This window comes from Lissotriton helveticus, chromosome 4_1 (assembly GCF_964261635.1).
Source record: "Lissotriton helveticus chromosome 4_1, aLisHel1.1, whole genome shotgun sequence".
In the NCBI taxonomy this organism is placed as follows: domain Eukaryota; kingdom Metazoa; phylum Chordata; class Amphibia; order Caudata; family Salamandridae; genus Lissotriton; species Lissotriton helveticus.
The window spans coordinates 1,600,276,367-1,600,303,137 of record NC_136063.1 but is presented as its reverse complement, the minus strand read 5'-3'; the positions used below and the strand labels follow the sequence as shown (position 1 = coordinate 1,600,303,137).

The 26,771-nt window shown below is 45.4% G+C and overlaps 1 protein-coding gene across 1 annotated transcript in view; it reads left to right on the top strand.

Moving 5' to 3' along the window:
• ANLN (anillin, actin binding protein) overlaps window positions 1-26,771 on the top strand; it is a 262,650-nt gene that overhangs the window by 71,315 nt on the left and 164,564 nt on the right. The window contains exons 9-10 of the mRNA XM_078688221.1: window positions 10,602-10,706; window positions 14,620-14,906. Of these exons, the coding sequence (XP_078544347.1) occupies window positions 10,602-10,706; window positions 14,620-14,906 (392 nt within the window). The remainder of the gene's footprint in view (window positions 1-10,601; window positions 10,707-14,619; window positions 14,907-26,771) is intronic.

The following is a 26,771-nucleotide window of genomic DNA, read 5'->3' as shown; positions in this document are numbered from 1 at the left end:
AGTTTAGGGTTGCGGTCTATCAACACCGCGTGGCTTTTGGGCCGTTATACCCACTCTTTGTGGGACACGGTTGTGAACGTACTGCCCCAGTACCCGGAGGAGGCCCGGGCCTGGCTTGCCCAAGCCCTTACGAAGGGCCAGGATGCGGCGTGTTATTCCATCAGGTGTGGACTGGATACCATGGACTCGCTGGGAAGGGCGATTTCCACGCCAGTGGCGGTTCGCCACCACGCCTGGCTGAGGTCCGTCAATTTCTCGGGTGATGTCCAGGCCATGCTCATGGACATGCCCTTTGATGGCCGTCGCCTCTTTGGCGACAAAGCAGACAGTGCGCTTGAGCGTTTCAAGGACTCCAGGGCTACGGCCACGTCCTTGGGCCTGTCGGGCCAGCGCCAGCAAACTTCTGCTTTTCGCCCCTTTCATGTCCAAGGAAGGGGCACCCCCACACGTCCTGCCAGCCACAGGCTGCAGAACCAGCCTCCACGCAGACGTCAAGGTGAGTCCACATCCGCTCCCACAGCATCTGCCTCAAAGCCTTCATAGTCCGACCTTTCAGGTCCATTCGACGCCAGTGGGGGGCAGGGTCTGTTATCACCTCCTCCATTGGCGCTCCATCATGCCGGACAGGTGGGTGCTGCAAATCGTCCGAAAGGGCTTCTCCCTCCCCTTCGAGGTGACCCCTCTAGCCATGCCACAGCATGTCAGGGGATCACTTGCATCTTCTGCAGGAGGAAGTTATGGCCCTCTTGACGAAGGGGGCCATTGAGTGTTCCAGGGCCAGAAGTAGGTCATGGTTGCTACTCTCACTATTTTCTGGTACCCAAGAAGGGCAAAGGAGGCCTACGCTGTATGTTGGACCTCCGGAGCGTCAACGGCTTCCTTCGGAAGGAGAAGTTAGAGATGCTGACTTCAGCTCAGGTCCTAGCTGCCCTAGACTCTGGAGACTGGATGGTAGCGTTGACTTGCTAGACGCATATTTCCACATCCCCGTCCTGCCGGTCCACCGGCGCTACCTACGGTTCACGGTAGGCCACAAGCACTTTCAGTTTACAGTGCTCCCCTTCAGCCTTACCAGCACTCCTTGGTTGTTCACGGAAGTGATGGCGGTGGTCGCAGCTCATCTGCGCAGATCAGGGGTTCCAGCTTTCCCCGATCTCGACAACTGGTTGTTGAAGGCGGGCTAGCCCTAAACAGTCGTTTCCCACCTCCAGACCTAGGCCGCCCTCCTGAACTCGCTGGGGTTCTCCATCAACGTACCGAAGTCGCACCTGTGCCCCTCTCAGAAGCTCCTTTTTCATCGGAGCGGTTCGGCGCAGTTTCGTGTTTATCCCCCCCGAACAGCAGGTTGGGATATTCAGGCTCTGATTCCGATCTTTCAGCCTTTATCCCGAGTTTCAGTCAGGTTGACGCTGTGGCTCCTGGTGCTGATGGCCTCCTGCATCCTTCTGGTGCATCACGCCAGGTGGCGGATGCGGGCTCTACAGTGGGACCTGAAGTTTCAGTGGGCACAGCATCAGGGCAACCTGTCCGACCATGTGACCATGTCCTGATCTCGGAGGGCACTGCGAGTCAGTTGCAGTGGTAGCTCACGAACCGCAATTGGGTCAACGGCAGATCCCTACCCCAACCAGAGGTTGTAGTAGTGACGGATGTGTCCCGCCTGGGATGGGGGGGGGGGCCTCATGGGAGAGGCTGAGATCAGAGGCCTCTGGTATCCGACGGAGTCCCGGCTCCATATCAACCTTCTGGAGATCAGTCTTGCACTGAAGGCATTCCTTCCCGCTGTCCTGGGAAGTGTAGTGCAGGTGTTCACGGGCAACACCGCCGTCATGTGGTACCTGCAACAAACAAGGCGGGGTGGGGTCGTGGACCTTTTGTCAGGAGGCTCTGCGCCTCTGGATATGGCTGGAACACCAGAGCGTCACCCTGGTGGTTCAACACCTGGCAGGTTCCCTGAACGCCAGGGCGGACAAACTCTGCTGCCGGTGCATGATGGATCACGAATGGCGTCTGAACTCAGAAGTGGCTCAAGGTCTCTCTTATGGCAGTGGGGAGAGCCTTGGTTAGATCTATTCGCCACCGAAGAGAACGTGCAATGTCATCAGTTCTCCACGTTGGAATTTCCAAGGCGGCACTTGCTTGGAGACGCTTTTCGTCGCGAGTGGAGCTGCGGTCTGTTGTACGCCTTTCCACCCATACCACTTCTGCCCAAAGTGCTGAAGAGATCAGGCGAGACCGGGCCCAAGTCATCCTTGTGGTTCCGGACTGGGTACGAAGATATTGGTATCCTGAGCTACTCAGCATGTCAGTCGATTCGTCTGCCTCTTCAGGAGGACCTTCTGTCGCAGCAGCAGGGGACGGTCCTCCACCCAAACCCGTCCAGTCTCCACCTACATGCGTGGAGATTGAGCGGCGACAGTTGAGGCCATTTGACTTGCCTCCTGAAGTCTGTGATGTGATTCTGGCAGCCAGGCGCCCCTCCACTAAATCTGTATATGCCTTCAGGTGGAACAAATTTGTGGCATGGTGTACAGCAAAGGCTGTGGATCCACTCTCTGCCCCCCTTTCAGAGGTTCTCCTCTTCCTTCTTTCTCTTGCCAGGCAGGGCTCTGCTCTGGGCTCTATCAAGGGCTACTTCTCGGCCATTTCAGCTTTCTTGAGGCTTCCTGATCAGCCTTCTCTTTTCATGTCCCCTGTTGTAAATAGATTCTTGAAAGGCATCACAAACATGTTTCCTCCTATTCCTTTCGTGATGCCTCATTGGGACTTGAACCTTGTACTGATTTATCTGATGTGCGCTCCCTTTGAGCCACTTCATAACTGTCCTCTACGTCTTCTGACTCTTAAAACTGTATTCCTGGTAGCCATCACCTCTGCCAGGAGAGTGAGTGAGCTCCAGGCTGGATCTTCTAAACCTCCTTGCCTCTGTCCATCCGGACAAGGTTGTTCTGAGGACTCGTCCTTCTTTCCTGCCCAAGGTGGTTACAGCCTTTCATATCGGGCAGTCCATCACCTTGCCCACCTTCTTTCCGCCTCCCTCGAAAGAGGAAGAAAGGCTCCACCGTCTGGACCCAAAACGTGCACTCTCCTTCGATCTAGACCGCACACTCCAGTTCCGGGTGGACGACCTGCTCTTTGTTGGTTACGTGGGCGCTAAGAAGGGAAGGCGGTGCACAAGCTGACCTTCTCTCGGTGGGTCGTTTTGTGCATCAAGGTCTGGTATTCCTTGACGAAAAAGGAGCCTCCTGTGGGGCTGCGTGCCCATTCCACTGGCCACGGTGGCTACTAGTGCCCTGGGTCGGGGAGTCCCCTTGCAGGACATCGGTCAGGCAGCTACGTGGGCCTCGCTGTACACGTTTTCTAGGCATTACTGCCTGGACAGCAAAGTCCGGAGAGATGGCTTTTTTGGCTGTTCCGTTCTCCAGGACTTTCTGGTGTAATCATGGTTCGCAGACCCACCGCGGGGGTTGGTATTGCTGGGGTATTTATTCTAAGGTAAGGAATCTAACACTAACCTGTTTCTTTCAGATGCACAAGTTACTTACCTTCTGTAACTTTTTTTGTCTATCATCGATCTTATGGGGAAGTCTGTGCAAGAGGAGCCAGCAAGCTAAAAATGCAGATTGAAGTCCCAAAATTGTAGTCTTCAGTCTTTGAGACGCTACCATTGAGAGCCCATTGAAGGACTGATCCTGTTGGTGTATTAGAAACAGTCATGGACATTTTTACCGCACTGCCGGGTTTAATGACAACTGTACTCTGTCTGATTAAGCGTTCTTCAGAAGTCAGCCTCCCCCTAATCAATTCAGAACAGCTATGAAAAAAAAATTTCTTCAAGTATGGCTCCTGACAAAGTTGCAGAATAATAATAATAATAATAATAAGCATTTACAAAGAGCTTGGTTACACCACAATGGTGTGTCCCTGTGCTGAACTATGGCTCAGCTAAGGAGAGAGGAAAAGTCGGTGAAGTTCGGGGAAGCAGGTAGACGAAAAGAGATGACTAGAATTGAGTGTTATTGCTAAAAAGCCAGGTTTTTAGTTTCTTCCTGAAGTCTGTTTCCGATGGGGAATAGTCTTGGTGTGAAGGGAAATCTGCAGTGCATTACAATTTGTTTTTTTTAAATGGCCATTTCTATAGCAGACCTTGCAAGGCCTGGCCGTTCCCTTGGGTATTGATACAGAGACGTGCTTAGTACCTTCTCAAAGAAAATCATGTGGAATTCCTGGAAGTCTTAGGGTATCTTGAAGTGATTGCAGTGCTACTGCAGCTTCATATGTTTTTAATCTTTCTGCCTATATGTGTTGCCGTAGATTGTATGTGATATGTATGGTATAGCTTTGTATGTGATATGTATGGTATAGCTTAGTCTCACATGCTAGTCTTTTGATGACCAACAGAAAAACAGGAGTCTTCTTTTTCTGGCTTACCACTTATTCAATCAATTGATCAGTGGCAACTTTCAAATATAAGAGTAAGCCAAGAGCCACTGGTCACAGCAAGGAAGCCCCCCCTTCTAAACCAAACCGTGACACCCTACTACAGCCCTATGGTTTCTCACTCCAGTAAAGGAGACCATTGCAGCGTATCTAAAAAAATAAGACAGATGGGTTCTAGCTGCTATTACTAGTGAGTAGCACTAATGCTAGAACCATCTCCAATTTGAAATACTCAAAAGCCAGTAACTAGAATTTGAAGAAACATGCGTTGTACATCAAAACCATGCGTTGTATATCAAAATCAATGGGTAGAGCCAGTTCTAACCATGCACAAGAATAAAGGCTCTGGGTAGCTCTTGATGAGCAAAAATGTCTTAAAGTTCTGCCCAGTCCCGAATTGAAGAACAAACCATTCGGTGTAAAAGAAAAAATTGAGATTGGTGTAACGATCTTCAAGATGTCTTTTTCCATGTACCACTATACTAAGATTCGGAAGGTTGTAGTTGCAAATGCTCAGTTTCAGTGTTTTTTTTTCATTTGACATCAGACCTGCACAAAGAACATTCCTAGAGGGCCTGTTTGTAGTAGCAGCTCCTATCCGAACGAAAACCATTTTAGTCTACAGTGCTGAAAGCCATTTGAGATCAAAAAGTTCTCCCCAGTGTCTGGTCCTAAATTTTGATAATGCAATAACTTAATACCACCTACAAAAGTCCATGAATCTTTAAAGGCAAATTAAACAATCCCTAGAAACACTAGTATGTAATACAGGCTTAACTGTTTCTTTGGGGTGGGCCCGGCTGGAACCCATGATACAGTATTCTTGGAGAAGTCCTATCTGCTTTTCCATTCGGCTGTTTGTCTGTACGATTCCAGAGACTCAATATGTCATGGTCTTTAATGGAGGAAAGGTGTGCCCATTTGGGTGCTATGAGCATACCTTGACTGAGAGCATGTTTGTGACTTCACACCTCTTAAAGAAGATTGAAGTAATGCTCATGGGCGTGGTTTCATTTATTGGTGGTGGTTTTCCCTGAGACTGGCTGAGAAGGAGTGCAAGACTTAATACATGGTAGGTTTTATCTGAGCTGGGATGTATGGAAGGAATTACTGTGACTATGTGCATAGCCAGAGCCGCAGACCTGGTGGAGGATGCCAGAAGGCTGGGCAGACTGCTGATCCCTACAAGGTGCAATGCAAGACATACAGATAAAAGGTGCTCTTTCAAAGCCACTTCTCTCAAACCATAGGTGGCACCCAAACTGAAGCAGTCTGGGAGCAGAATGACCCTAACAGTCTCAGAATGGCTACTCCAGTGTTTGTTCACAGAACTATATCTGTGAGAATAGCCACATTAGAACCCGCTGTGACGATTGGTCCTGCGGTCCAGGGCTCCTGGAAAATATTCCACTGCAGATTAAGTTCAGATTTTGTGAAAATTGACAGCCGGGATCCTACACTCCTTCCCTTATAGACTCTTTAACCTCCCTTTAGACTTTTAGACTTCATGGGCATTCTTGGAGTCAACGGTTCCAAATGTCTTAAAATGACACTTGTGGAATCGATTCTGGTTAGTGTTTTCAGAGATCTCCTGATACGTTGATATACTAAACTGCCAAGAAGAAAACTATACTATATTATTTAATCTAATAGGCTAAATCTTACTTTCAGTTCCTTCAGAAATATACACCTTCCTGCTATCTCGGGACATAGGAAAACCTTTCCTGTGTTCTACAGAAAATCAGTGTTTAGAACTTTTCATAATGACTTAAGACTAGATCCTGCCCTTAGGAGACTATTGACGCCTTGGGAACTAAACATAGTCTTACCGTAAGCCACAGGTCCAGAAGACCAGCATTTCATCTGAGAAGTGGCTTTCCGCTTGCCGTCACCTTTCCTTTCAGATTGAACAGGAGACCAGCATTGTGCTCCTGTGAACTATACACTGTCCTCATAGGAAATATGTAGTATTTTTGTCCCCCCATTGATTTTCGCAGATTTTCATATTACCCTAATCATTTTGTTTCCTATATTATCTTCACTGACTGCAAGATTAGACAATTTTTTTGTTTATTATGATTAGGGCTCCCGGTTTTATTGTATTTATCTTTTTGTCATTTCCGTCAGTATTTATCCATATTTATTTTTTTGCTAATTTTATCTGTATTTATCCATTTTTATTTTAGGTTTTGTGAAAAAATAAAGCTGAAATCTGTTTATTTCTACATTTATTTAACCAGTTAATGTGCATTCGTGCTTCAACGCCTGACAGGTTTCAATGATATATAAACAGTCAGATGGTAAAATATGCACTTGTAAGAAAATATATACATTTAAGTATCAAGGTTGTGCAAATCTACTGCTGTTTATGGCTCTTTACTAAAATCCCTATTTTTTTTTATCCCCTTGCTTGTCAATCCACACTGCTATTGGCCTGGCAGTCCTGATTGTCGGCATTTAGAATCACTCAAAAACAACCCACATTTCCGTTTTTATCCACATTTAAAAATGAATACAGACAGGAAAATAAATGGTTTTCTGTCTGTATTTATCTGTAAAAATCAGTAAAAACTGAAAACAGGGAGCCTTAATTATGATCCATTCTGTTCTCCTGAACAACTAGTAGGAAAACCGCTACTGTAGCTAATTCAGAAACCTTTCTAATGCAGATTTTAAAGCAGCTTCCTAGAAATCGATTCAGGCATTATGTTGTGTTACCGCAACTTGTATAGTGCAAAGGGGCGTCCCGGCGCGGACAGCGGAGCAACTGACACATGCGGGTGCAACTGATAGTAGAACTATGGTGCTGGAAAAAGGTGAGTTTTGATTGCCTTCCTGAATTCTAGGTAGTTAAGGCCCCGAATGTGAGCATTCCAGAGGAGGGCCGCTCTGTGTTCGGGGGACCACTACCAGGAGTTGACCCTGTGAGCGGAGATGACGAGGGGGAACATATGGCGAGATGAGGTTGGCCAAGATGTTAGGGGTGGTCAGTTTCAGGGCTTTGAAAGCAATGCATAAAGCTTTGAATTAAGTTCGCCTGGCCAGTGGCAGCCAGTGAAGACGACACATGGCATCAGGCACCGGACAGGACCTGCGCAGACCTAGAAGGGTTCTTGCTGCAGCGTTCTATGCCCCTTGCAGCCCCAGAATTTCAGCCTTATTGGACCCCCAAATACAGAGAGCAGGCATAGTCCAGTCTTGACATTACAGACGCCTGGATGATGACCTATCGTGTGGGTGCATCGAAGAAACCCAAAAGGGGTCTAAGCCCCCGTAGTAGTCCGAAGCAGGTCCCTGCCACTTTTTTTGTTTAGACTCGGAAGTTGAGGGACAAGTCTAGCCATATCCCCAGATTTTTCACAGCCTGCTTGGGGGCCACCAGCGTTCACTCCACTGACCATGGTCCTTCCCCAGCAACAATACCTCTGAATTGCTTGCATTTAACTGGAGACAGTTGGCGGTCATCCACCCAGTGACAGCTGCTAGGTTGCCCTGAAACTTAAGGGCATCCCACTTGGTGTCATTTGAGAGCGCCACCACCAACAGTGTATCGTTGGTGTAGGAGACCATGGTCAGTCCTCTGCTCTTGGCTACTGCGGCCATTGGTTCGACGTAAAGATTGAATAGCAGGGGGCTAAGGGAGGAACCCTGTGGCACCCCTTGTTTGATGGGGTGTTTGCCGGAGCCATACGGGGGGAACTGTTACCACAAATGACCTCTCATGAAGGAATGAGGCTAGCCACTCCAGAGCCAGACCGGTGATTCCTGCCTCCTCCAGGGGACGCAACAGAATGGCATGGGACACTGTGTCAAACGCGGCACTCAGATCCAAAAGAATCTGTGCCGATGTGCGACAAGTGTCTAGTGCCGACTGAGCTGTTTTGGCACAGCTAGGAGGGCGGACTCCGTGCTGTGATCTGGTCGGAAGCCATTCTGGGAGGGGTCCAGCGTGTTATTCATGGTCAGGAAGTCCGATAGGAGGGAGATGACATAGGCCTCCGTGATCTTTGCCGCCCAGGGGAGCAAGGAGTTAGGGGGTAGTTCTCTGGTTTGGCGGGGTCAAGAGAAGGTTTTTTGAGCAGGGGTATCACCTTGGCCTGTTTCCATGCCTTGGGTACGATGGACGAGGCAAGCTACGCGTTTATCACCAGGCCCATAGAGTTTATGATTGTAGGAAGCACTTTCCTAAACTGGTCTGGTTTGAGCGGGACTGCAGGGGATCCTGACTTGACTTTACTGAACAAAGCCAGCAGCAGGCCAGCGGAGATAGGCGGAAAGGCATCCAAGGTATTTGCCTTTTGACAACACCGTGCCACCTGCTTGCTACTATGTGCAATCGGAAAGGACCTGTAAATTTTATCCACCTTCCTAACAAAGAAGGTTGCAAGGTCCTCACACTGCTTAATGGACTTGATGGTCGGCCCAGCGGTGGTCTGCTGGGATTGAAGGCTAGAGAGTATTGAGAACACACTCTTTGCTGGGTTATAAGTCTCGCGGATTTGATAGGCGTAAAATGCCGCTCCAGCCAATTGAATGGCCTATGGTACCTCTTAATCGCCGCCCGGTAGCTGTCCTTCGCGATTGAAGTCCCTTCTCCATATATGCTCCAGCCTCTTACAGCTCTTGCTCATACGGCCAGTTCTCCTTTGTACCATGGTCTAGTTTAGATTTGCAGTTAATAGACCATTTCTCAGGAATTAGGCTGTCTAACGGCTGTCTGATCCAATGGGAAAACATCCTGTATGCCTCGTTGGGATCAACCGTCAGACTCTGGCGAGTAACCGAGAGGCAGGCGTCAAATTGCTCCCAGTTCAATTTGTCCCATGGATGTTTGAGGGAGGTCATACGATCCTTGCTCTGTACTGGGGTTATACCCTGGAGTGACATAGGGACCAGATAATGGTCTGACCAGCCCATGGGGATGGGCGTGTGTACTGTAAGAGTGGGTATGTTTATGAAGACGGGGTCTAACAGGTGCCGGTGATGCGCTTCGCACCCGAAACCAGTTGAACAAGCTGGCAAGCTGCAAGATCGGCTGCAAAGTTAGCCACGTCTGTGTCATCACGATTACCCAGATAGAGGTGCACATGCCCATTGATTCGTAAAGTTAGAGGCGTTAACCGCCAACGTGCTGACCGTCTCTGTGAGGGCTGTCCTAAAGTCTGTGGATGGCCCAGGGGGCCGATTTACTAGGAGCCCTGACATAGTGTAGTTGGGGCTCAATGAAAGCTTAAAGTGTGCGCATTTACAAAAGTACAGGGGTAGCAAGATTTAAAAATGACCGTGATGCCTCCGCCTCTAGACTCCCTGTTCAAAGTGAGAATACATTAGCCTAGAGGAAGCGCAAGGCCTGGCTCTACTATCATGTCATCAGAGAGCAACGTTGCGGTAAGGAAAAGGACGTCCGGGGAGGCGTCCTCTAATAGATCATGGACATCAGAGTAGTGTTTGCCTAAGGAGCGACAGTTCAGATTGAGAATGCTAGTATGCTTACTGGGAGGTGGCAGCTTGGCAAAGGGGCTAGTGCAGCATTGAAGCCACACTGTATGCAGCAGAACAGGCCCTCAATAGCGTCCCCACAAGACTGTCGGCAAATGCTCACCGAATTCCTGATTTTTAGTAGTTCATTTCGGGCGTAGATTAGCCTATCTCTAGTGAGGGGGGGCAGCATGTCTGCTGGGGGACAGGCTCAGACTGGCTTGCCTTTGGTGCGCCGCCGGCATGTCCTCTACGGTTCTGCGCCATCGGCCCCTTTTCATTGGGGCTGGTGCCAAGTTTTTGGACAACTAGACAGTCTTCTCTCCCAAAATGGCGGAGGAGCACGCCACACCGGAAGCGGGTATCCGCCACTCTCAACTACCCAAACCCCCCCACCCCCCCACGCAAACAGCCTGCTAATGGCAGACCGGGGAGGGACTGGCGGACGTAGGCCCCAAATCTGTTAAGAGCAGCAAGTTTTGTGTGAAACTGCGCAAGCTTTTAAAAACAAATTATGACACAGTAAAATTATAGGTCAGGGCACAAACTCTAAAAAAAAATTCTTGAAACACTCGAGGACACTCACTCACTCTCTTCAGGTTTACTTTTTTAGGTTAACTTGACATGTAGCAATAATTTCTTCAAATGTGTTAATTGTTTTTCCAATGTGTTCTTTTCTGTAGGTCTTTCTACACCCAGGTTGGAAGCGGCACAACCAAGTCCGTTGAAAGCTGTACCTTGCTCTCCAAGAGAATTGACCCCGTTCAATGAAGCCTCAAAGAAGAAAGGTACAGAATCCCCAGGCAAACAAAAAACTGTTGGGTCTGCCACAGTCTTTACAGAGATGTGCTTTTTGATTGCTTAGAATGTCTCCTGTTGTGCTTTTCATGTACAACAGTCATATGTGAGACATTGTTATGGTTCCTCTAAATGTTCTCTTGTAATGGAATAATTTTTAGTAGATGTGCACTTCATGTATATTGTCAAAATCCATTCACTTAACTTTGAACAAACACTTTTCTATTTAGCCCTTAGAAGTGGAATAGTTGACTTATGTAACCTATCAAATCAAACAGCCCCGTCTCCTCAGTAAAGAGCTACATATCCAAAAGCATAGTTTCTCTTTCACGTAATCATTTACACAAGTCATTGATCCATTACTGGATCAAAAAACGTAATGTGGTAATGCTGTTTTCTTCTCGTGCTGTGATATCAGTGTCTGTTGTGAATTCCAACTTGCTGTCTAAATCTCACTCTTGCTAAATTGTTTATATTGTTTAAGCCAGTAGAAAATGGCAAACATTTTAATGTTTAAACAAAATCTTTTTTCCCCAAATTTGTAAAAATAAAAAAATTAAAAGCCCCCTTTTTGCTTTCCTACATAAATTGGAATAACCATTCAAAACTGCCCTCTAATTTTTCCACTTGTCTTATTGCAGATAGGGAATTTTGCTTGTGTAAGAGTTTCCTTGTTTAATATTGAAGTCTTGAATTGATTCTCGTGACAACTTATTTGATGTTTAGAGGGGAGCTTAGCCTTTAATTATTGGTGGTCATCACTGATTTCTTTTTTCTTTTTAACAGCTTGGCTGATCAGTAAGCTCTCTGTGTTAGTGTATCTGTTTTACCCCAAAATGTGCACAAGCTGGCGCAAAAAACCATCTGGTATAATGCATGAATATTACATCACCTTCAAGTATTCCTTAAACAGTTGATTGAAATTATGTAGTAATTTATCTAGAAGTCTGTGAGCCAGTGACCTTTTGAGGTGTATACGTGTATTATCTTTTTGGAAATCTTGCAACATGGCAAGTAAGATTTTAGGCAGAGACTTAATTCACCTATAGTCTGGTCAGGGTAATGTGGTTCTCCAACCTTTTGGTTCTTTCATATTCTTATGCCTGAATCATTCCCCCTTCTTTGAGTTAGGAGTCTTAGGATGCTTTGGATTAGCAGTATAAAGCATTAACATGCCTGAAATGCTGTAAACCTTAGGCTTTTAGTAGCCTAATCAACTCGTTTAAAACAGCTTACTTTCCAGCTATTGAGACCAGTTGGCTGAACTCCTCTCCTGAGGCCCCTATACTTCAGATATCTACCAACATGTGCAGTGTATCCCCAAAAGCTTTGCTATACCTTCTTCAGGCAACCTTTCTGGAAGCTTCCCCAATCGTGCATGGTGTATCTCGTTACGAGGGTTGCTTTAAAATGACAATCTTATCAAAAGGCCCGATCCAGACTAGGGTGACATGAGTAGAAAAAGCGTTTTGCATATAACTATAATACAGAATACTTTTACTCCCTGTACCCCGAATAACTGGCCAAGGCATGCAAAAGATAAGAGTGCTGGTCCGTCATCTTCTCTACTAGCTACAGAAACCTTCCTCGAAGGATCTTCCTTCTGCTGGGGAGAGTAAGCCAGTAAGGGGAGTGCCACCTGCCTCCTCAAAAAAGGCACAGCAACTGTTAAATGTTGATCCCTCAAGTGATGTCCCTCCGAATTCTGCTTGCACAGTAGATGTGCTTTCAACCTCCATGAAGGTTTCCTACAAAAAGAGGAAATACCTCTGAGTGCACCTAATGGGGACGGAAACGAATGCAGGGTTATGGTGCACCATCATCAGGGCCTTACCCTGACAACTTTGCCCAGTTTCACTTGATATAGGAGCGGGCATTGAACAGAGCTCCTATTCCTCGTCAAAAACGTTTCTGCTTGTTTTTTAGGATCTGAAAGGAAGCCAGTGAAGCCCACAATGTTCATTGACCAAATCTATCAAGAGAGTAAATACCATGCAGACCAGTCACAAGCAGTAATTTCTCATCTGAATTAAAAAAAATACAGGGTGCTTAATTTCATACATGCTTGTCTCATTGCACATCGGAAGTCATACTCTTTTATAAAGTGAGTGGCTTTCTCCTCCCCACCGTGTCTTCATTTAAACGAGTAGCACCAATTTCTCAAGCAGTTACAAAGTGTATGATCAACAATGAGGGGACTTCCATTTACAGCACTGTCTTTGTTTCCAAGAACCTCTTCTTCGTCCACATCAACAGTAGTGGTAGCTGTAGTCTCCTTGAATTGCAAAGTTTTCTATTGCATGGACAAAGCCAAATTCCCTGTGAGCTATGGGGAGCCTGGCTGTCTCTATTACAGTTTCTAATGTTCACAAGCTCAGGACAAGAGGAAGTGTCTTTGGACATGTTTGGCTACTTTATTCTCTTGCTAGATGAGTAGGTCCTACAAAAATGTTTATGTTAAATGTCAAATGTAAATGTCATGGTACTTATAGAGCGCACTGTCACCAGACGGTCACCTTGCGGTGTCGCCTAATCGGCTTTCTGGCGCTGATACTCATACCGCTGTGGAACCCCTCCTGGCTTTCCCTGTGAAGTGTCCACTCCTGGGCACCCCCAGGGTGAAGCCAGGCATCCTTAGCGCTGTTGGGGCCGGTGTGGAGGCTAAGCAAGCTATTGCCCAGAGTTGCCGCGTGGGGCCCGTGATTAGAATAGGCACCGAGGCGAGAATTACCAGGTCCAAGGAAATTGAGCCCGAGACCCCGCCGAGGCGGGAATCGAACCCTGGTCCCTGGCCAGAACTCTGCATCAGGCTCTGCCGCTCTAACCATTGAGCCACACTCCTCCATGTTCCTTTCGTAACTGGCCCAGTATAAAGTAATCTTGACATTAAATGGAATAAAGTCTCTTGCAGATTTGTTTGCATTTATGCTTCCTTCCAAATCTATCCAGCCACACCTTTTTCAAGTTTTTCTGAAGGCAGTTAGCCTTTGTTTTAGCCTGGGTTCTGCATGCTACCTTTAGGTTACTTACAGAGGAGGGGTAAGTCCACTGATGAAGGTTCTAGCATGCCTGGACCAAACATTTACTTGCTCTTTCGTATGTACAATTGTCTGTATGGTAAGCTTGCTAAAATCCTCTCTTCCTGTCGGAGGAATTAGCTCATAGAGACTGATCTGGAAATTGAGGACTAATAGAATTCTTCCCTTTTCCTAGCGAGGCTATAATTCATATGAGAAGGTTATTTCCCTGGGTGCAGCTCCGAATTGGCCAGGTGGCTCAATACACTTGCAGCCTAGGGGATGCTCCCACTTGCCAAGCTGCTTATGTGATACTTGCAATGCCACTTGGTATGGGAAGAAGAGCTATTGCTGCTATACCTGATATACATAAATGTGATGTCATTGGAATGTGCAATGAATTTGGTTTTTAAAATGAAGTTTAACATTTAGTCAAGTGTTTTTTTTGTTTTGTGTCACTGCAGCTTTTGGATCGGGCTTCTTAAAACAGTCAGTTTAGAGTTCTTATGGTTTGACATATAGGGCCACTTATCTTCCCGGAGTGTTCTAATCATAGACTCGCACAATGTGTGAAGGTTGTCCAGTGTCTAGACCTTTACATCCTAATGGTTGGTTGCTGCAATGAACTGGGTCATCCAAGCATGTTACAAATTCACTTTTAGTACCTGCATTAAATGGGATTTGTTATAGAAGTTCTGGTTACTACTGTGTTCAGGAGGGAATGGTTCCCCACTAGAACTGGGCCTCTAGCACAGGTGGGCTCTCTGGTATGTATGGCACGTTCTAGTTTAATATAGGCCTATTAACATGAGTCTGTACCTTAGATTACATTTTAAGCGTCTTTGCTTTGCTGATCTTTGCTATTTTAATCTTCTACACATTTCAGAAGGAGCAATTCATGAAATTGAGATGAGCGTGGATGTTGATGAACTTAATAGTTCAGAAGTAATCAATGGTCTTTTTAGTGATGCTTTGGAGGAGGAAGTTCAAAAGGAACCAAACGTGAAACCATTAAATACATTCGTAGATAGGCAAATCAACAAACCAGAGTATGTGCGAATGGAGCAAGATGAGTCGGAGGATGAGGATAATGAAAATGAAGATGCACTCAACATTTCATCTATGTCATTGCTTGCCCCCTTGGCAGAAACTGTTGGTGTATCCAGTCCAGAGGTAAGGCCTTGGAATTAATATATAAAACGTATTCAATACCAGTATAGTGTAGAAAATTTTGTTAACAGTTGAACTGTGCCCTATTGGAAAGGCTAAATGTGATACTCTAAATGATTTTGTGACTGTTATGTAACTTAGCCATACAAGTATTGTATAGGAATTGTCATTGCTCTAACTTGTAGTACTAAAATGCATATAATATGAGTCAGCTGGAAGAAATTACCTTTTTTTTTTTTTTACCTCCAACAACCCATAGAACTAATCTTTTGAATGTGTGTTTAGAGAATAAATTAGAAGTGATTCCATAATACAGGCCACGAAGTTCCAAACAGATTGTCGCCAGAACCCCGATATGACATCGTAGGACCCTAAAACAGGTTACCCGCAATGTTTTTGATGCAGTTAGTAAAAAAAAATAGTGCTTTTCTTCAAAACAGTAAGAGAAATACTGAACGATACTACATATATTTAATTATGTATTTAACAAAGGAGGGTTTTAGTAAAAACACATTTTGCTTTGTTAATCGAAGTTTGTTTACTGAAGTTACATTCTTTAAGCTGCAGTCTGCAAGTTTGTTGGAAATAGCCCTTTCTAGGGTGCTTTTCCTCAGTTCTTTACTTTTTTCCCCTCAACTCTTAGCTTTTTTCACCTCATGGTTATCCACTGATCTACCTGCTAGCCTTAGGACTTTGAGTGCTTTGACAATGCCATTCAGTACCAAAGCTCTGTGCTGGTCACATACATACTGGTGATTGGTGTATACATGATTGGCTGATTTGAGTTCGCTAGAAGTCCCCTGTCCAGTGGTAAGACATACACCTAGGGCATGTACCTCAAATGCTACTAAATGGGCCTACAGCACTGGTTTTGCCACTCACGGAGGTAACCACTGAAACGTACCACTGGTTTGCTGTGGCGGTGCCTGTGTGTGCAGGTTACTGTTTCTCATCTTGGCATTTCAAAGCTACTTGCCAAGCTCTGCATGTCTCTCGTTACATCTGAGTACTCTCTAGGGGGTAGGGTGCAGTGTAGGGAAGAGGTAGGCATGTGCATATGTGTGCTACATGCCCTCGTAGTGAATCTCATCGGGTGGTGTGGGCTCGCATTGATTAACGGGTCTGGTGGCTTAGTGGACTAATGAATCCACTGCAGGGGCCTGTGTTCTACCGCATGGTCACAGGTTCACATCCCGGCGGGTCCACTCAGCCTTTCATCCATCTGAGGTCAATAAAATGAGTACCATTGAGTTGGGTAACTATAAACATCTGGAGGTAATGTGAACGTGGCGCACAGTTGTAGGTTGAGAATGAAGGTTTAAAAGGTGAAGCAAAAGTTAATCAATTTAAGGTGCTCCTTACAGGTGGCGCAACTGTTCAGGTGCGTCCTATAGGATTATGGGGTTGCGTGCGCTACTGGGGTGTAAGCGCATCCCTGTGGTGGGCACTCTTGTGTGGACCAGTGTGTAACAACACGGAAGTTCCAGGGAAATTAAAGTTCCAAACTTGTAGAAAGTTCTCAGGATTTTAATTCAAATTTGCATAAGTATGTTTCATATTAACTTCATATGAAAAGATTGACAGTTGTTGTCATCATAAAGCGTTAAAGAAGCTCCAAAAAGCTCCAATGCATTTCGGACGAAATGTCCTTTCTCAAGGAGCTCTGCAAACAAAGGATATACCAAAACCATGATAAATATTGTATCAAATAACCATAATGGAACAATGAAATAACTGCACTTAACATATAAAGGAATTTGTGAGAACGACCACATGCGCCCATAGTTGTGAACAGTGAAAGAAAAGGTTAAAAGGAAGTGTCTGCGGGCAAGTTCAAACGTGAAATGACATGACCCTAAACGGTCGGTAACATGCGGATAGTGAGCGTTTATGAGACCATTAACAGCAGCAGGTCGGCATGCCTGTGAGGTAACGTGGTTACCAGGCAAAAAAACGGGTGCTTTACAAAGTGTGGGAGTGAATCTAATTAAAGTCAAAAGGCGGCTCCCAAGAGCATGCATAGTTAAAAGATGAGGAAAAAGACGAGTGAAAGCGCGGTTACGCGGGGAAAATACCCAGGTGCTGCTTACTTCAGAAACGTGGATTAGAGCATGTGCTGCTCCTGTTCAAACGGCTGTCTGCGTGAAGGGTGCGCGAGGTTTAGGCGAGTGGATATTAGAATGGTAGACACAGAAAAGGGTGAAATGAAGAAGGTGCAGAGCGTGGGCCATCTTGGAATGGTATTTAGATGGATTCAGGGTGAGGAAAAAGTTGGAAAAAATGAAACTATAAACGTGCAGTTTATCACAAGCATGCAGCAAAAACAGGATGAGGTGCATCAAAAGGTGCCCAGGTGGGCATTTATAAGTAACAACTCAGTTCGGTACGGTCATTAAGACCAAACGGTTTTTGGGATTGCAATCTGTACATCCATGATGTTTCTCGCTGCAGAAGTGTTTTGTTATTGTCTCTCCCTTCTGTCTTGGGGACGATTTCCAACACTAGATATTTAAGTTGTGCCACGCTGTGGTTGGCTTCGTTGAAATGGATAGCAATGTTAGATTTGATGTTCTTTGTTCGAATGTTGGACTTATGTTCATTGAGTCTGGTTTTGATTTTTCGACTGGTTTTACTCACATAGGTTTTGCCGCAAGGGCACTTTAGCAGGTAGATCAGATTGGTGGAATCACAAGTCGCATCAACATTAAGCCTAATCTTGAAGCCTCTCATAGGGTGGTTAAGAAAGTTGCCTCTGATCACATTGTTGCAGTTGCTGCAATGGTGGCATGGTCGTGTACCAGTGTGTTGACTTGTAGTGCGTTCACTGTCACATTTAGAAAGTAGTTCTTTTAGGTTCATTGGTCTGGTGTAGGCAAAAATCGGGGGATCTTTGAATAATTCACCGAAATCTGGTTCAGACGACAATATGCGCCAATGTTTCAAAATGATCTTCTTATATTTGTTACTAGAGGTGGAATACCTCGAGACTAGTACCATTCTTTCATTCTGGGCTTTCGGTTTACTTTGTAAGGCTTCCTTACGTGAAATGATTGCGGTGCGATCAATTGCTTCCTTTAAGATGGTTTCTGGGTAATCTCTCTCTCGAAATCTTGATGCCATTGCTAGAATCTGGTTGGTTCTGGTATCGGGATCTGACACGATCCTGGTAATCCTCAACATCGGACTGTAAGGAAGATGCCTTTTAAGAGAGTTCTGGTGGAAACTGCTGAAAAGCAGAGAGTTATTACGATCAGAGCTCTTGCGAAAGAGGTCTGTCTGTATACCCTGGGGGGTGATTTTAATGAGAACATCCAGGAATGCAATTTCGTTGTGGTTTAGATTCCAAGTAAAGTCAATCCGATCATCTTTGGAATTAAGTTCAGTTAGAGCTGATTTCAGACTCTCTTCAGTGTCTTTCCAAATGAAAAGTAAATCGTCAATATAACGAACATAAAATTTCAAATTGTCCGTCCATGTGTTGTTTTTATGAATGTAGTTGTGCTCGAAATTCCCCATGTACAGGTTAGCGTAGGTCGGCGCTGCGCAGTTGCCCATGGCCATCCCGGACAGTTGCAGGTACCATTTCTCTTCAAATTTAAAATAACTATGATATAAAGTATATATCATTAGTTCCAGAATGAAAGGTTTCAGAGTATCATCGATGTTGGATTGGAGTAAAGCTTGCTCTACGGCATCAATCCCACCGTCATGGGGGATGGAGGTGTATAGACTCCTTACATCCGCTGTGCACAAAATGAGTTTTTCATTTTCAAGAAAGTGAATGCTAGACAGTTTATTCAGTAGTTCCGTAGTGTCCTTGATGTAGCTGGGTAAGTTCGAGACCATGGGTTGGAGGTAACGGTCAATGAATTTGCCAGTTGGTTCATGTATGGAACCTCTGGTGGATACGATGGGACGGAACGGAGGGTCCGTCAGATTTTTATGGATTTTAGGTAGCATGGTAATTGATGGGCTGCGAGGGTGTTCTGTGGTGAGATATTTCTTTGTCCTTTCGTCGATTATTCCATCGGTGGTGGCCTTTTCAATGATAAGGAGAAGCTCCCTTTTAAACTCACTGGTTGGGTTTCCATCAAGAATTAGATACACATCAGGGTCCATAACATGCTCCCTGGTGCGTTGGTTGTATAGTTCAGTGTTCAAAATGACAAGGGCGCCTCCTTTGTTGGCCGGGTGGTGTCCTTCTGTGGTTGTTGGGTACCTGAGCTGTTTTTTGCCTGCCCTTTTGCCCCGTCTGGGTCTGCGGTTTTGTCTGGGCCTATCTCTAAAAAAGGCTCCGAGGTGGTTAAATCAACTTGACTGGTTGTAGGAGTACCTTTAGATGGAGGTGCTGAAGATGGTGTTTCAGTAGAGGTTCTCCTTGGTGGGTGTCTGGTGCTGTCGCTCTTAGAGGAGGAGGTATCAGTGTTCGGGTTATAAGGTTTGTTTCTACGACGCTGGGCGTAAATGTCCGCCCATGTATAAACTTCTCCCAGTTTATAGTCCAGGGTGTCCCGGCGAAATTTTCGTAATTTACGTTCATTAATTTCTCTCGTGTGTTTGTCTAATTGGACTTGGATGTCAGCAAGTGTCGCACTGAGTTCCTCCGGTGTAACTAGATCCTCCAGTTCCTTTTCAATGGTGGTGATTTCGTGCGAAAGCTCAGTTAGGATCCCTGACAGTTCCTCCACTATTAGTAGAATGAGGTCCAGACTACACTTATTTAAGATGGCATTCCATCGTTCAATGAATGTTTTCGAATTTTTGCAAAGTGACGGTTTTAACGCAATCCGTAGGCCACGGGGGATGCGGAGCACCTTGTGATATTTTATTAAGGTGTTGGCGTGTAGTTTCTGGTTAACTCGGCGTCTTGACGAATAAAGAAGTTGTTTGATGCACTGTTCCTTTGTTTTGTTGGATGCAGTTTGAGTGAGATCCTCATTAATAAGCGCGTATATCCTCTCTGTTGCATCGGTATCGAAAGCTAAGGTTTCAGCTCGAGCTTCAGTTGACTTTGAGATTTCTTCATACTGCATTTCAATTGGGTACGTGCTGCCCGCTCAGAGAACAGTGGGATTGAGAATGAATGGAGGTAATGTGAACGTGGCGCACAGTTGTAGGTTGAGAATGAAGGTTTAAAAGGTGAAGCAAAAGTTAATCAATTTAAGGTGCTCCTTACAGGTGGCGCAACTGTTCAGGTGCATCCTATAGGATTATGGGGTTGCGTGCGCTACTGGGGTGTAAGCGCATCCCTGTGGTGGGCACTCTTGTGTGGACCAGTGTGTAACCAACGTTACGTTTCTGAAGTAAGCAGCACCTGGGTATTTTCCCCGCGTAACCGCGCTTTCACTCGTCTTTTTCCTCATCTTTTAACTATGCATGCTCTTGGGAGCCGCATTTTGACTTTAATTAGATTCACTCGCACACTTTGTAAAGCACCCGTTTTTTCGCCTGGTAACCACGTTACCTCACAGGCATGCCGACCTGCTGCTGTTAATGGTCTCATAAACGCTCACTATCCGCATGTTACCGACCGTTTAGGGTCATGTCATTTCACGTTTGAACTTGCCCGCAGACACTTCCTTTTAACCTTTTCTTTCACTGTTCACAACCATGGGCGCATGTGGTCGTTCTCACAGATTCATTTATATGTTAAGTGCAGTTATTTCATTGTTCCATTATGGTTATTTGATACAATATTTATCATGGTTTTGGTATATCCTTTGTTTGCAGAGCTCCTTGAGAAAGGACATTTCGTCCGAAATGCATTGGAGCTTTTTGGAGCTTCTTTAACGCTTTATGATGACATCAACAACTGTCAATCTTTTCATATGAAGTTAATATGAAACATACTTATGCAAATTTGAATTAAAATCCTGAGAACTTTCTACAAGTTTGGAACTTTAATTTCCCTGGAACCTCCGTGTTGTTACACACTGGTCCACACAAGAGTGCCCACCACAGGGATGCGCTTACACCCCAGTAGCGCAAGCAACCCCATAATCCTATAGGACGCACCTGAACAGTTGCGCCACCTGTAAGGAGCACCTTAAATTGATTAACTTTTGCTTCACCTTTTAAACCTTCATTCTCAACCTACAACTGTGCGCCACGTTCACATTACCTCCATTCATTCTCAATCCCACTGTTCTCTGAGCGGGCAGCACGTACCCAATTGAAATGCAGTATGAAGAAATCTCAAAGTCAACTGAAGCTCGAGCTGAAACCTTAGCTTTCGATACCGATGCAACAGAGAGGATATACGCGCTTATTAATGAGGATCTCACTCAAACTGCATCCAACAAAGGAACAGTGCATCAAACAACTTCTTTATTTGTCAAGACGCCGAGTTAACCAGAAACTACACGCCAACACCTTAATAAAATATCACAAGGTGCTCCGCATCCCCCATGGCCTACGGATTGCGTTAAAACCGTCACTTTGCAAAAATTCGAAAACATTCATTGAACGATGGAATGCCATCTTAAATAAGTGTAGTCTGGACCTCATTCTACTAATAGTGGAGGAACTGTCAGGGATCCTAACTGAGCTTTCGCACGAAATCACCACCATTGAAAAGGAACTGGAGGATCTAGTTACACCGGAGGAACTCAGTGCGACACTTGCTGACATCCAAGTCCAATTAGACAAACACACGAGAGAAATTAATGAACGTAAATTACGAAAATTTCGCCGGGACACCCTGGACTATAAACTGGGAGAAGTTTATACATGGGCGGACATTTACGCCCAGCGTCGTAGAAACAAACCTTATAACCCGAACACTGATACCTCCTCTGAGAGCGACAGCACCAGACACCCACCAAGGAGAACCTCTACTGAAACACCATCTTCAGCACCTCCATCTAAAGGTACTCCTACAACCAGTCAAGTTGATTTAACCACCTCGGCGCCTTTTTTAGAGATAGGCCCAGACAAAACCGCAGACCCAGACGGGGCAAAAGGGCAGGCAAAAAACAGCTCAGGTACCCAACAACCACAGAAAGACACCAAGAAAACCAGGAGAAATCGTTAGTCATCAACATTTCTGATGTACATCTGACGAACCACGAAACAAGAATCTTACAAAAAGGATTATCAGTCGTACCCACCAGCAATACCAACCTGTTGGAACTGGATGTAAGCACTTTCAAACTCACGAGAAAGTTGAGATTGAGACATTTCTTTGAGAACATCGTAGAACCGGCCATTGATCCCAAACCTGACCAACTTAAGGGGCTACGACCCTCAAGTACGTTCATACCACCTGTCAGCCATAAGAGCATTGATACATTCGAGACTTTGGTCAAACAGGACATTTCTAAACTGAATTTCTGAAAGAAAACCCAGAAGAACATTACAAACAAAGATATGGATACTTTAAAAAACATCGCCAGGAACCCGGCCATTAAATGCTTAAAAGCCGACAAAGGAGGCGCCCTTGTCATTTTGAACACTGAACTATACAACCAACGCACCAGGGAGCATGTTATGGACCCTGATGTGTATCTAATTCTTGATGGAAACCCAACCAGTGAGTTTAAAAGGGAGCTTCTCCTTATCATTGAAAAGGCCACCACCGATGGAATAATCGACGAAAGGACAAAGAAATATCTCACCACAGAACACCCTCGCAGCCCATCAATTACCATGCTACCTAAAATCCATAAAAATCTGACGGACCCTCCGTTCCGTCCCATTGTATCCACCAGAGGTTCCATACATGAACCAACTGGCAAATTCATTGACCGTTACCTCCAACCCATGGTCTCGAACTTACCCAGCTACATCAAGGACACTACGGAACTACTGAATAAACTGTCTAGCATTCACTTTCTTGAAAATGAAAAACTCATTTTGTGCACAGCGGATGTAAGGAGTCTATACACCTCCATCCCCCATGACGGTGGGATTGATGCCGTAGAGCAAGCTTTACTCCAATCCAACATCGATGATACTCTGAAACCTTTCATTCTGGAACTAATGATATATACTTTATATCATAGTTATTTTAAATTTGAAGAGAAATGGTACCTGCAACTGTCCGGGATGGCCATGGGCAACTGCGCAGCGCCGACCTACGCTAACCTGTACATGGGGAATTTCGAGCACAACTACATTCATAAAAACAACACATGGACGGACAATTTGAAATTTTATGTTCGTTATATTGACGATTTACTTTTCATTTGGAAAGACACTGAAGAGAGTCTGAAATCAGCTCTAACTGAACTTAATTCCAAAGATGATCGGATTGACTTTACTTGGAATCTAAACCACAACGAAATTGCATTCCTGGATGTTCTCATTAAAATCACCCCCCAGGGTATACAGACAGACCTCTTTCGCAAGAGCACTGATCGTAATAACTCTCTGCTTTTCAGCAGTTTCCACCAGAACTCTCTTAAAAGGCATCTTCCTTACAGTCCGATGTTGAGGATTACCAGGATCGTGTCAGATCCCGATACCAGAACCAACCAGATTCTAGCAATGGCATCAAGATTTCGAGAGAGAGATTACCCAGAAACCATCTTAAAGGAAGCAATTGATCGCACCGCAATCATTTCACGTAAGGAAGCCTTACAAAGTAAACCGAAAGCCCAGAATGAAAGAATGGTACTAGTCTCGAGGTATTCCACCTCTAGTAACAAATATAAGAAGATCATTTTGAAACATTGGCGCATATTGTCGTCTGAACCAGATTTCGGTGAATTATTCAAAGATCCCCCGATTTTTGCCTACACCAGACCAATGAACCTAAAAGAACTACTTTCTAAATGTGACAGTGAACGCACTACAAGTCAACACACTGGTACACGACCATGCCACCATTGCAGCAACTGCAACAATGTGATCAGAGGCAACTTTCTTAACCACCCTATGAGAGGCTTCAAGATTAGGCTTAATGTTGATGCGACTTGTGATTCCACCAATCTGATCTACCTGCTAAAGTGCCCTTGCGGCAAAACCTATGTGAGTAAAACCAGTCGAAAAATCAAAACCAGACTCAATGAACATAAGTCCAACATTCGAACAAAGAACATCAAATCTAACATTGCTATCCATTTCAACGAAGCCAACCACAGCGTGGCACAACTTAAATATCTAGTGTTGGAAATCGTCCCCAAGACAGAAGGGAGAGACAATAACAAAACACTTCTGCAGCGAGAAACATCATGGATGTACAGATTGCAATCCCAAAAACCGTTTGGTCTTAATGACCGTACCGAACTGAGTTGTTACTTATAAATGCCCACCTGGGCACCTTTTGATGCACCTCATCCTGTTTTTGCTGCATGCTTGTGATAAACTGCACGTTTATAGTTTCATTTTTTCCAACTTTTTCCTCACCCTGAATCCATCTAAATACCATTCCAAGATGGCCCACGCTCTGCACCTTCTTCATTTCACCCTTTTCTGTGTCTACCATTCTAATATCCACTCGCCTAAACCTCGCGCACCCTTCACGCAGACAGCCGTTTGAACAGGAGCAGCACATGCTCTAATCCACGTTTCTGAAGTAAGCAGCACCTGGGTATTTTCCCCGCGTAACCGCGCTTTCACTCTTCTTTTTCCTCATCTTTTAACTATGCATGCTCTTGGGAGCCGCCTTTTGACTTTAATTAGATTCACTCGCACACTTTGTAAAGCACCCGTTTTTTCGCCTGGTAACCACGTTACCTCACAGGCATGCCGACCTGCTGCTGTTAATGGTCTCATAAACGTTCACTATCCGCATGTTACCGACCGTTTAGGGTCATGTCATTTCACGTTTGAACTTGCCCGCAGACACTTCCTTTTAACCTTTTCTTTCACTGTTCACAACTATGGGCGCATGTGGTCGTTCTCACAGATTCATTTATATGTTAAGTGCAGTTATTTCATTGTTCCATTATGGTTATTTGATACAATATTTATCATGGTTTTGGTATATCCTTTGTTTGCAGAGCTCCTTGAGAAAGGACATTTCGTCCGAAATGCATTGGAGCTTTTTGGAGCTTCTTTAACGCTTTATGATGACATCAACAACTGTCAATCTTTTCATATGAAGTTAATATGAAACATACTTATGCAAATTTGAATTAAAATCCTGAGAACTTTCTACAAGTTTGGAACTTTAATTTCCCTGGAACCTCTGTGTTACACACTGGTCCACACAAGAGTGCCCACCACAGGGATGCGCTTACACCCCAGTAGCGCACGCAACCCCATAACTATAAACATCTGTCATTCAGCACCTTGAGACCCATGGGTGATGAGTGCGCTTTACAAATACACGTGTTATGTTAACTTGGGGGATACTGTGGAAACGCCATTGAGCTCGGTTTCCTAATTTCAGATTAGCAACATGGTGTTTGGTATCAATGGATTAGTAATGACAAATCCTCTCTGGTAGTGTGAGCGTGTATTTGACGTTACTAATGTGGAAATGCCACTTTGGGAAAGTGGGCATTTCTATGTTCGTGGCTCTGTGTGCCTATCGGCCTGTCTGCCAAGATCTAGCTGCCAAGCCAGCACCTGGGTGCTGGCTTGGCAGCTAGATCTATGCATTCCTGCTAGATGGCCATAAATCACGGGCACTCAAGGGAAACTGCAGACCTCTGACTCAGTGCGGCTTTCCTGGGACGGATAAGAGGGAGTAGAATTGGCACCTGCATTCTAAGGGGCAGAGTCCTAGCCCCACTAAAGATATTGATCAAGCCTTCCAGTGTAGGATGGCAGAGGGGACTACAATTTAAAGGTGGCCTTTTGAACTGATGTCTTTCAAGGCCATTGGAGCTCTGTCCTCAATAGTTTGGAGATGCTTGTGGGATTGGAACCATACTACACTTGGACATCAACTATCGGGGCAGGATGGACTGCAACTGAATTATCTGCAGACTTGTGGTTGCCTGGGGCTTGTTGTGCTCCAGTAAGGGGACTATAAATTGGTGGATTTTGCCTGGATGTTGCTGGCCAGCAGCTAATTGCCAACTGTTGTGGCCCGGGTCCCCAAGCACTCTCCAAGGGCCGGTTGGCTGGCCTCCTGTCGACGAGATCTCGAGGACAGAAAGGATCTCCATTTCCATGAGATCGTAAGGACTGCGCAGGGTGTGGCGGAAACGGGTAGAAGTTACCGTCGGTTGGGACAAGGACTGTCCTACCGTTTGCAGTAATCACACTGCAGAGGAGTGTGCTCATAAAGATCAGCGGCCCACCTGGGGTGCCATAACGTGAGGACTACTGGGGATGTTTGAGACTGAGGGACCTGGGCTTGCAACCGGAAGCATGTGCTAGCTGGCACTTTGTAGGATGTGATGTCCGAGGGGCTTTGGGGGACGTTTGTCAAGTCTGCAGGACAGGCAAGGATAAGTCCTCCCTCTAGCAGGACTCACACCCCTAAGGCAGGCTGCACCATACCACAGGTGAGGGCATAGCTGCATGAGCAGTATCCCAGTTCAGTGTCTTGGCCATTCACAGAATTTGTAAGTGCAGTGAAGCCATTTTTGAGTACATGGGCTGGGAGTTTGTCAACACAAACTCCACAGCTCCATGAGGGCTTTATTGAAGACTGAAGTTTGGTACCTAACTTCTCAGCATAATAAACCCACACTGATGCCAGTGATGGGTTTATTATAAAATGCACAAAGAGGTCCTCTTAGAAATGCCCCCTGAAAAACGACTGACTCCTTGTGTATTGTTTGACTTGTCCCTGCCAGCCAGTCACCACCAGCCAGGTTTGTGACCGCTTGGGGTGAGAGCCTTTGTGGTCTCAGAGCTCAGAAACAAAGCCTGCTCTGGGTGGAGGTGTCTTATAGTGATATCAGCTTGTGGCATGAACAAACTACAAGCTCTTTCTGTTCAGCAACAGTAGATCACCTTCTTTCCAGA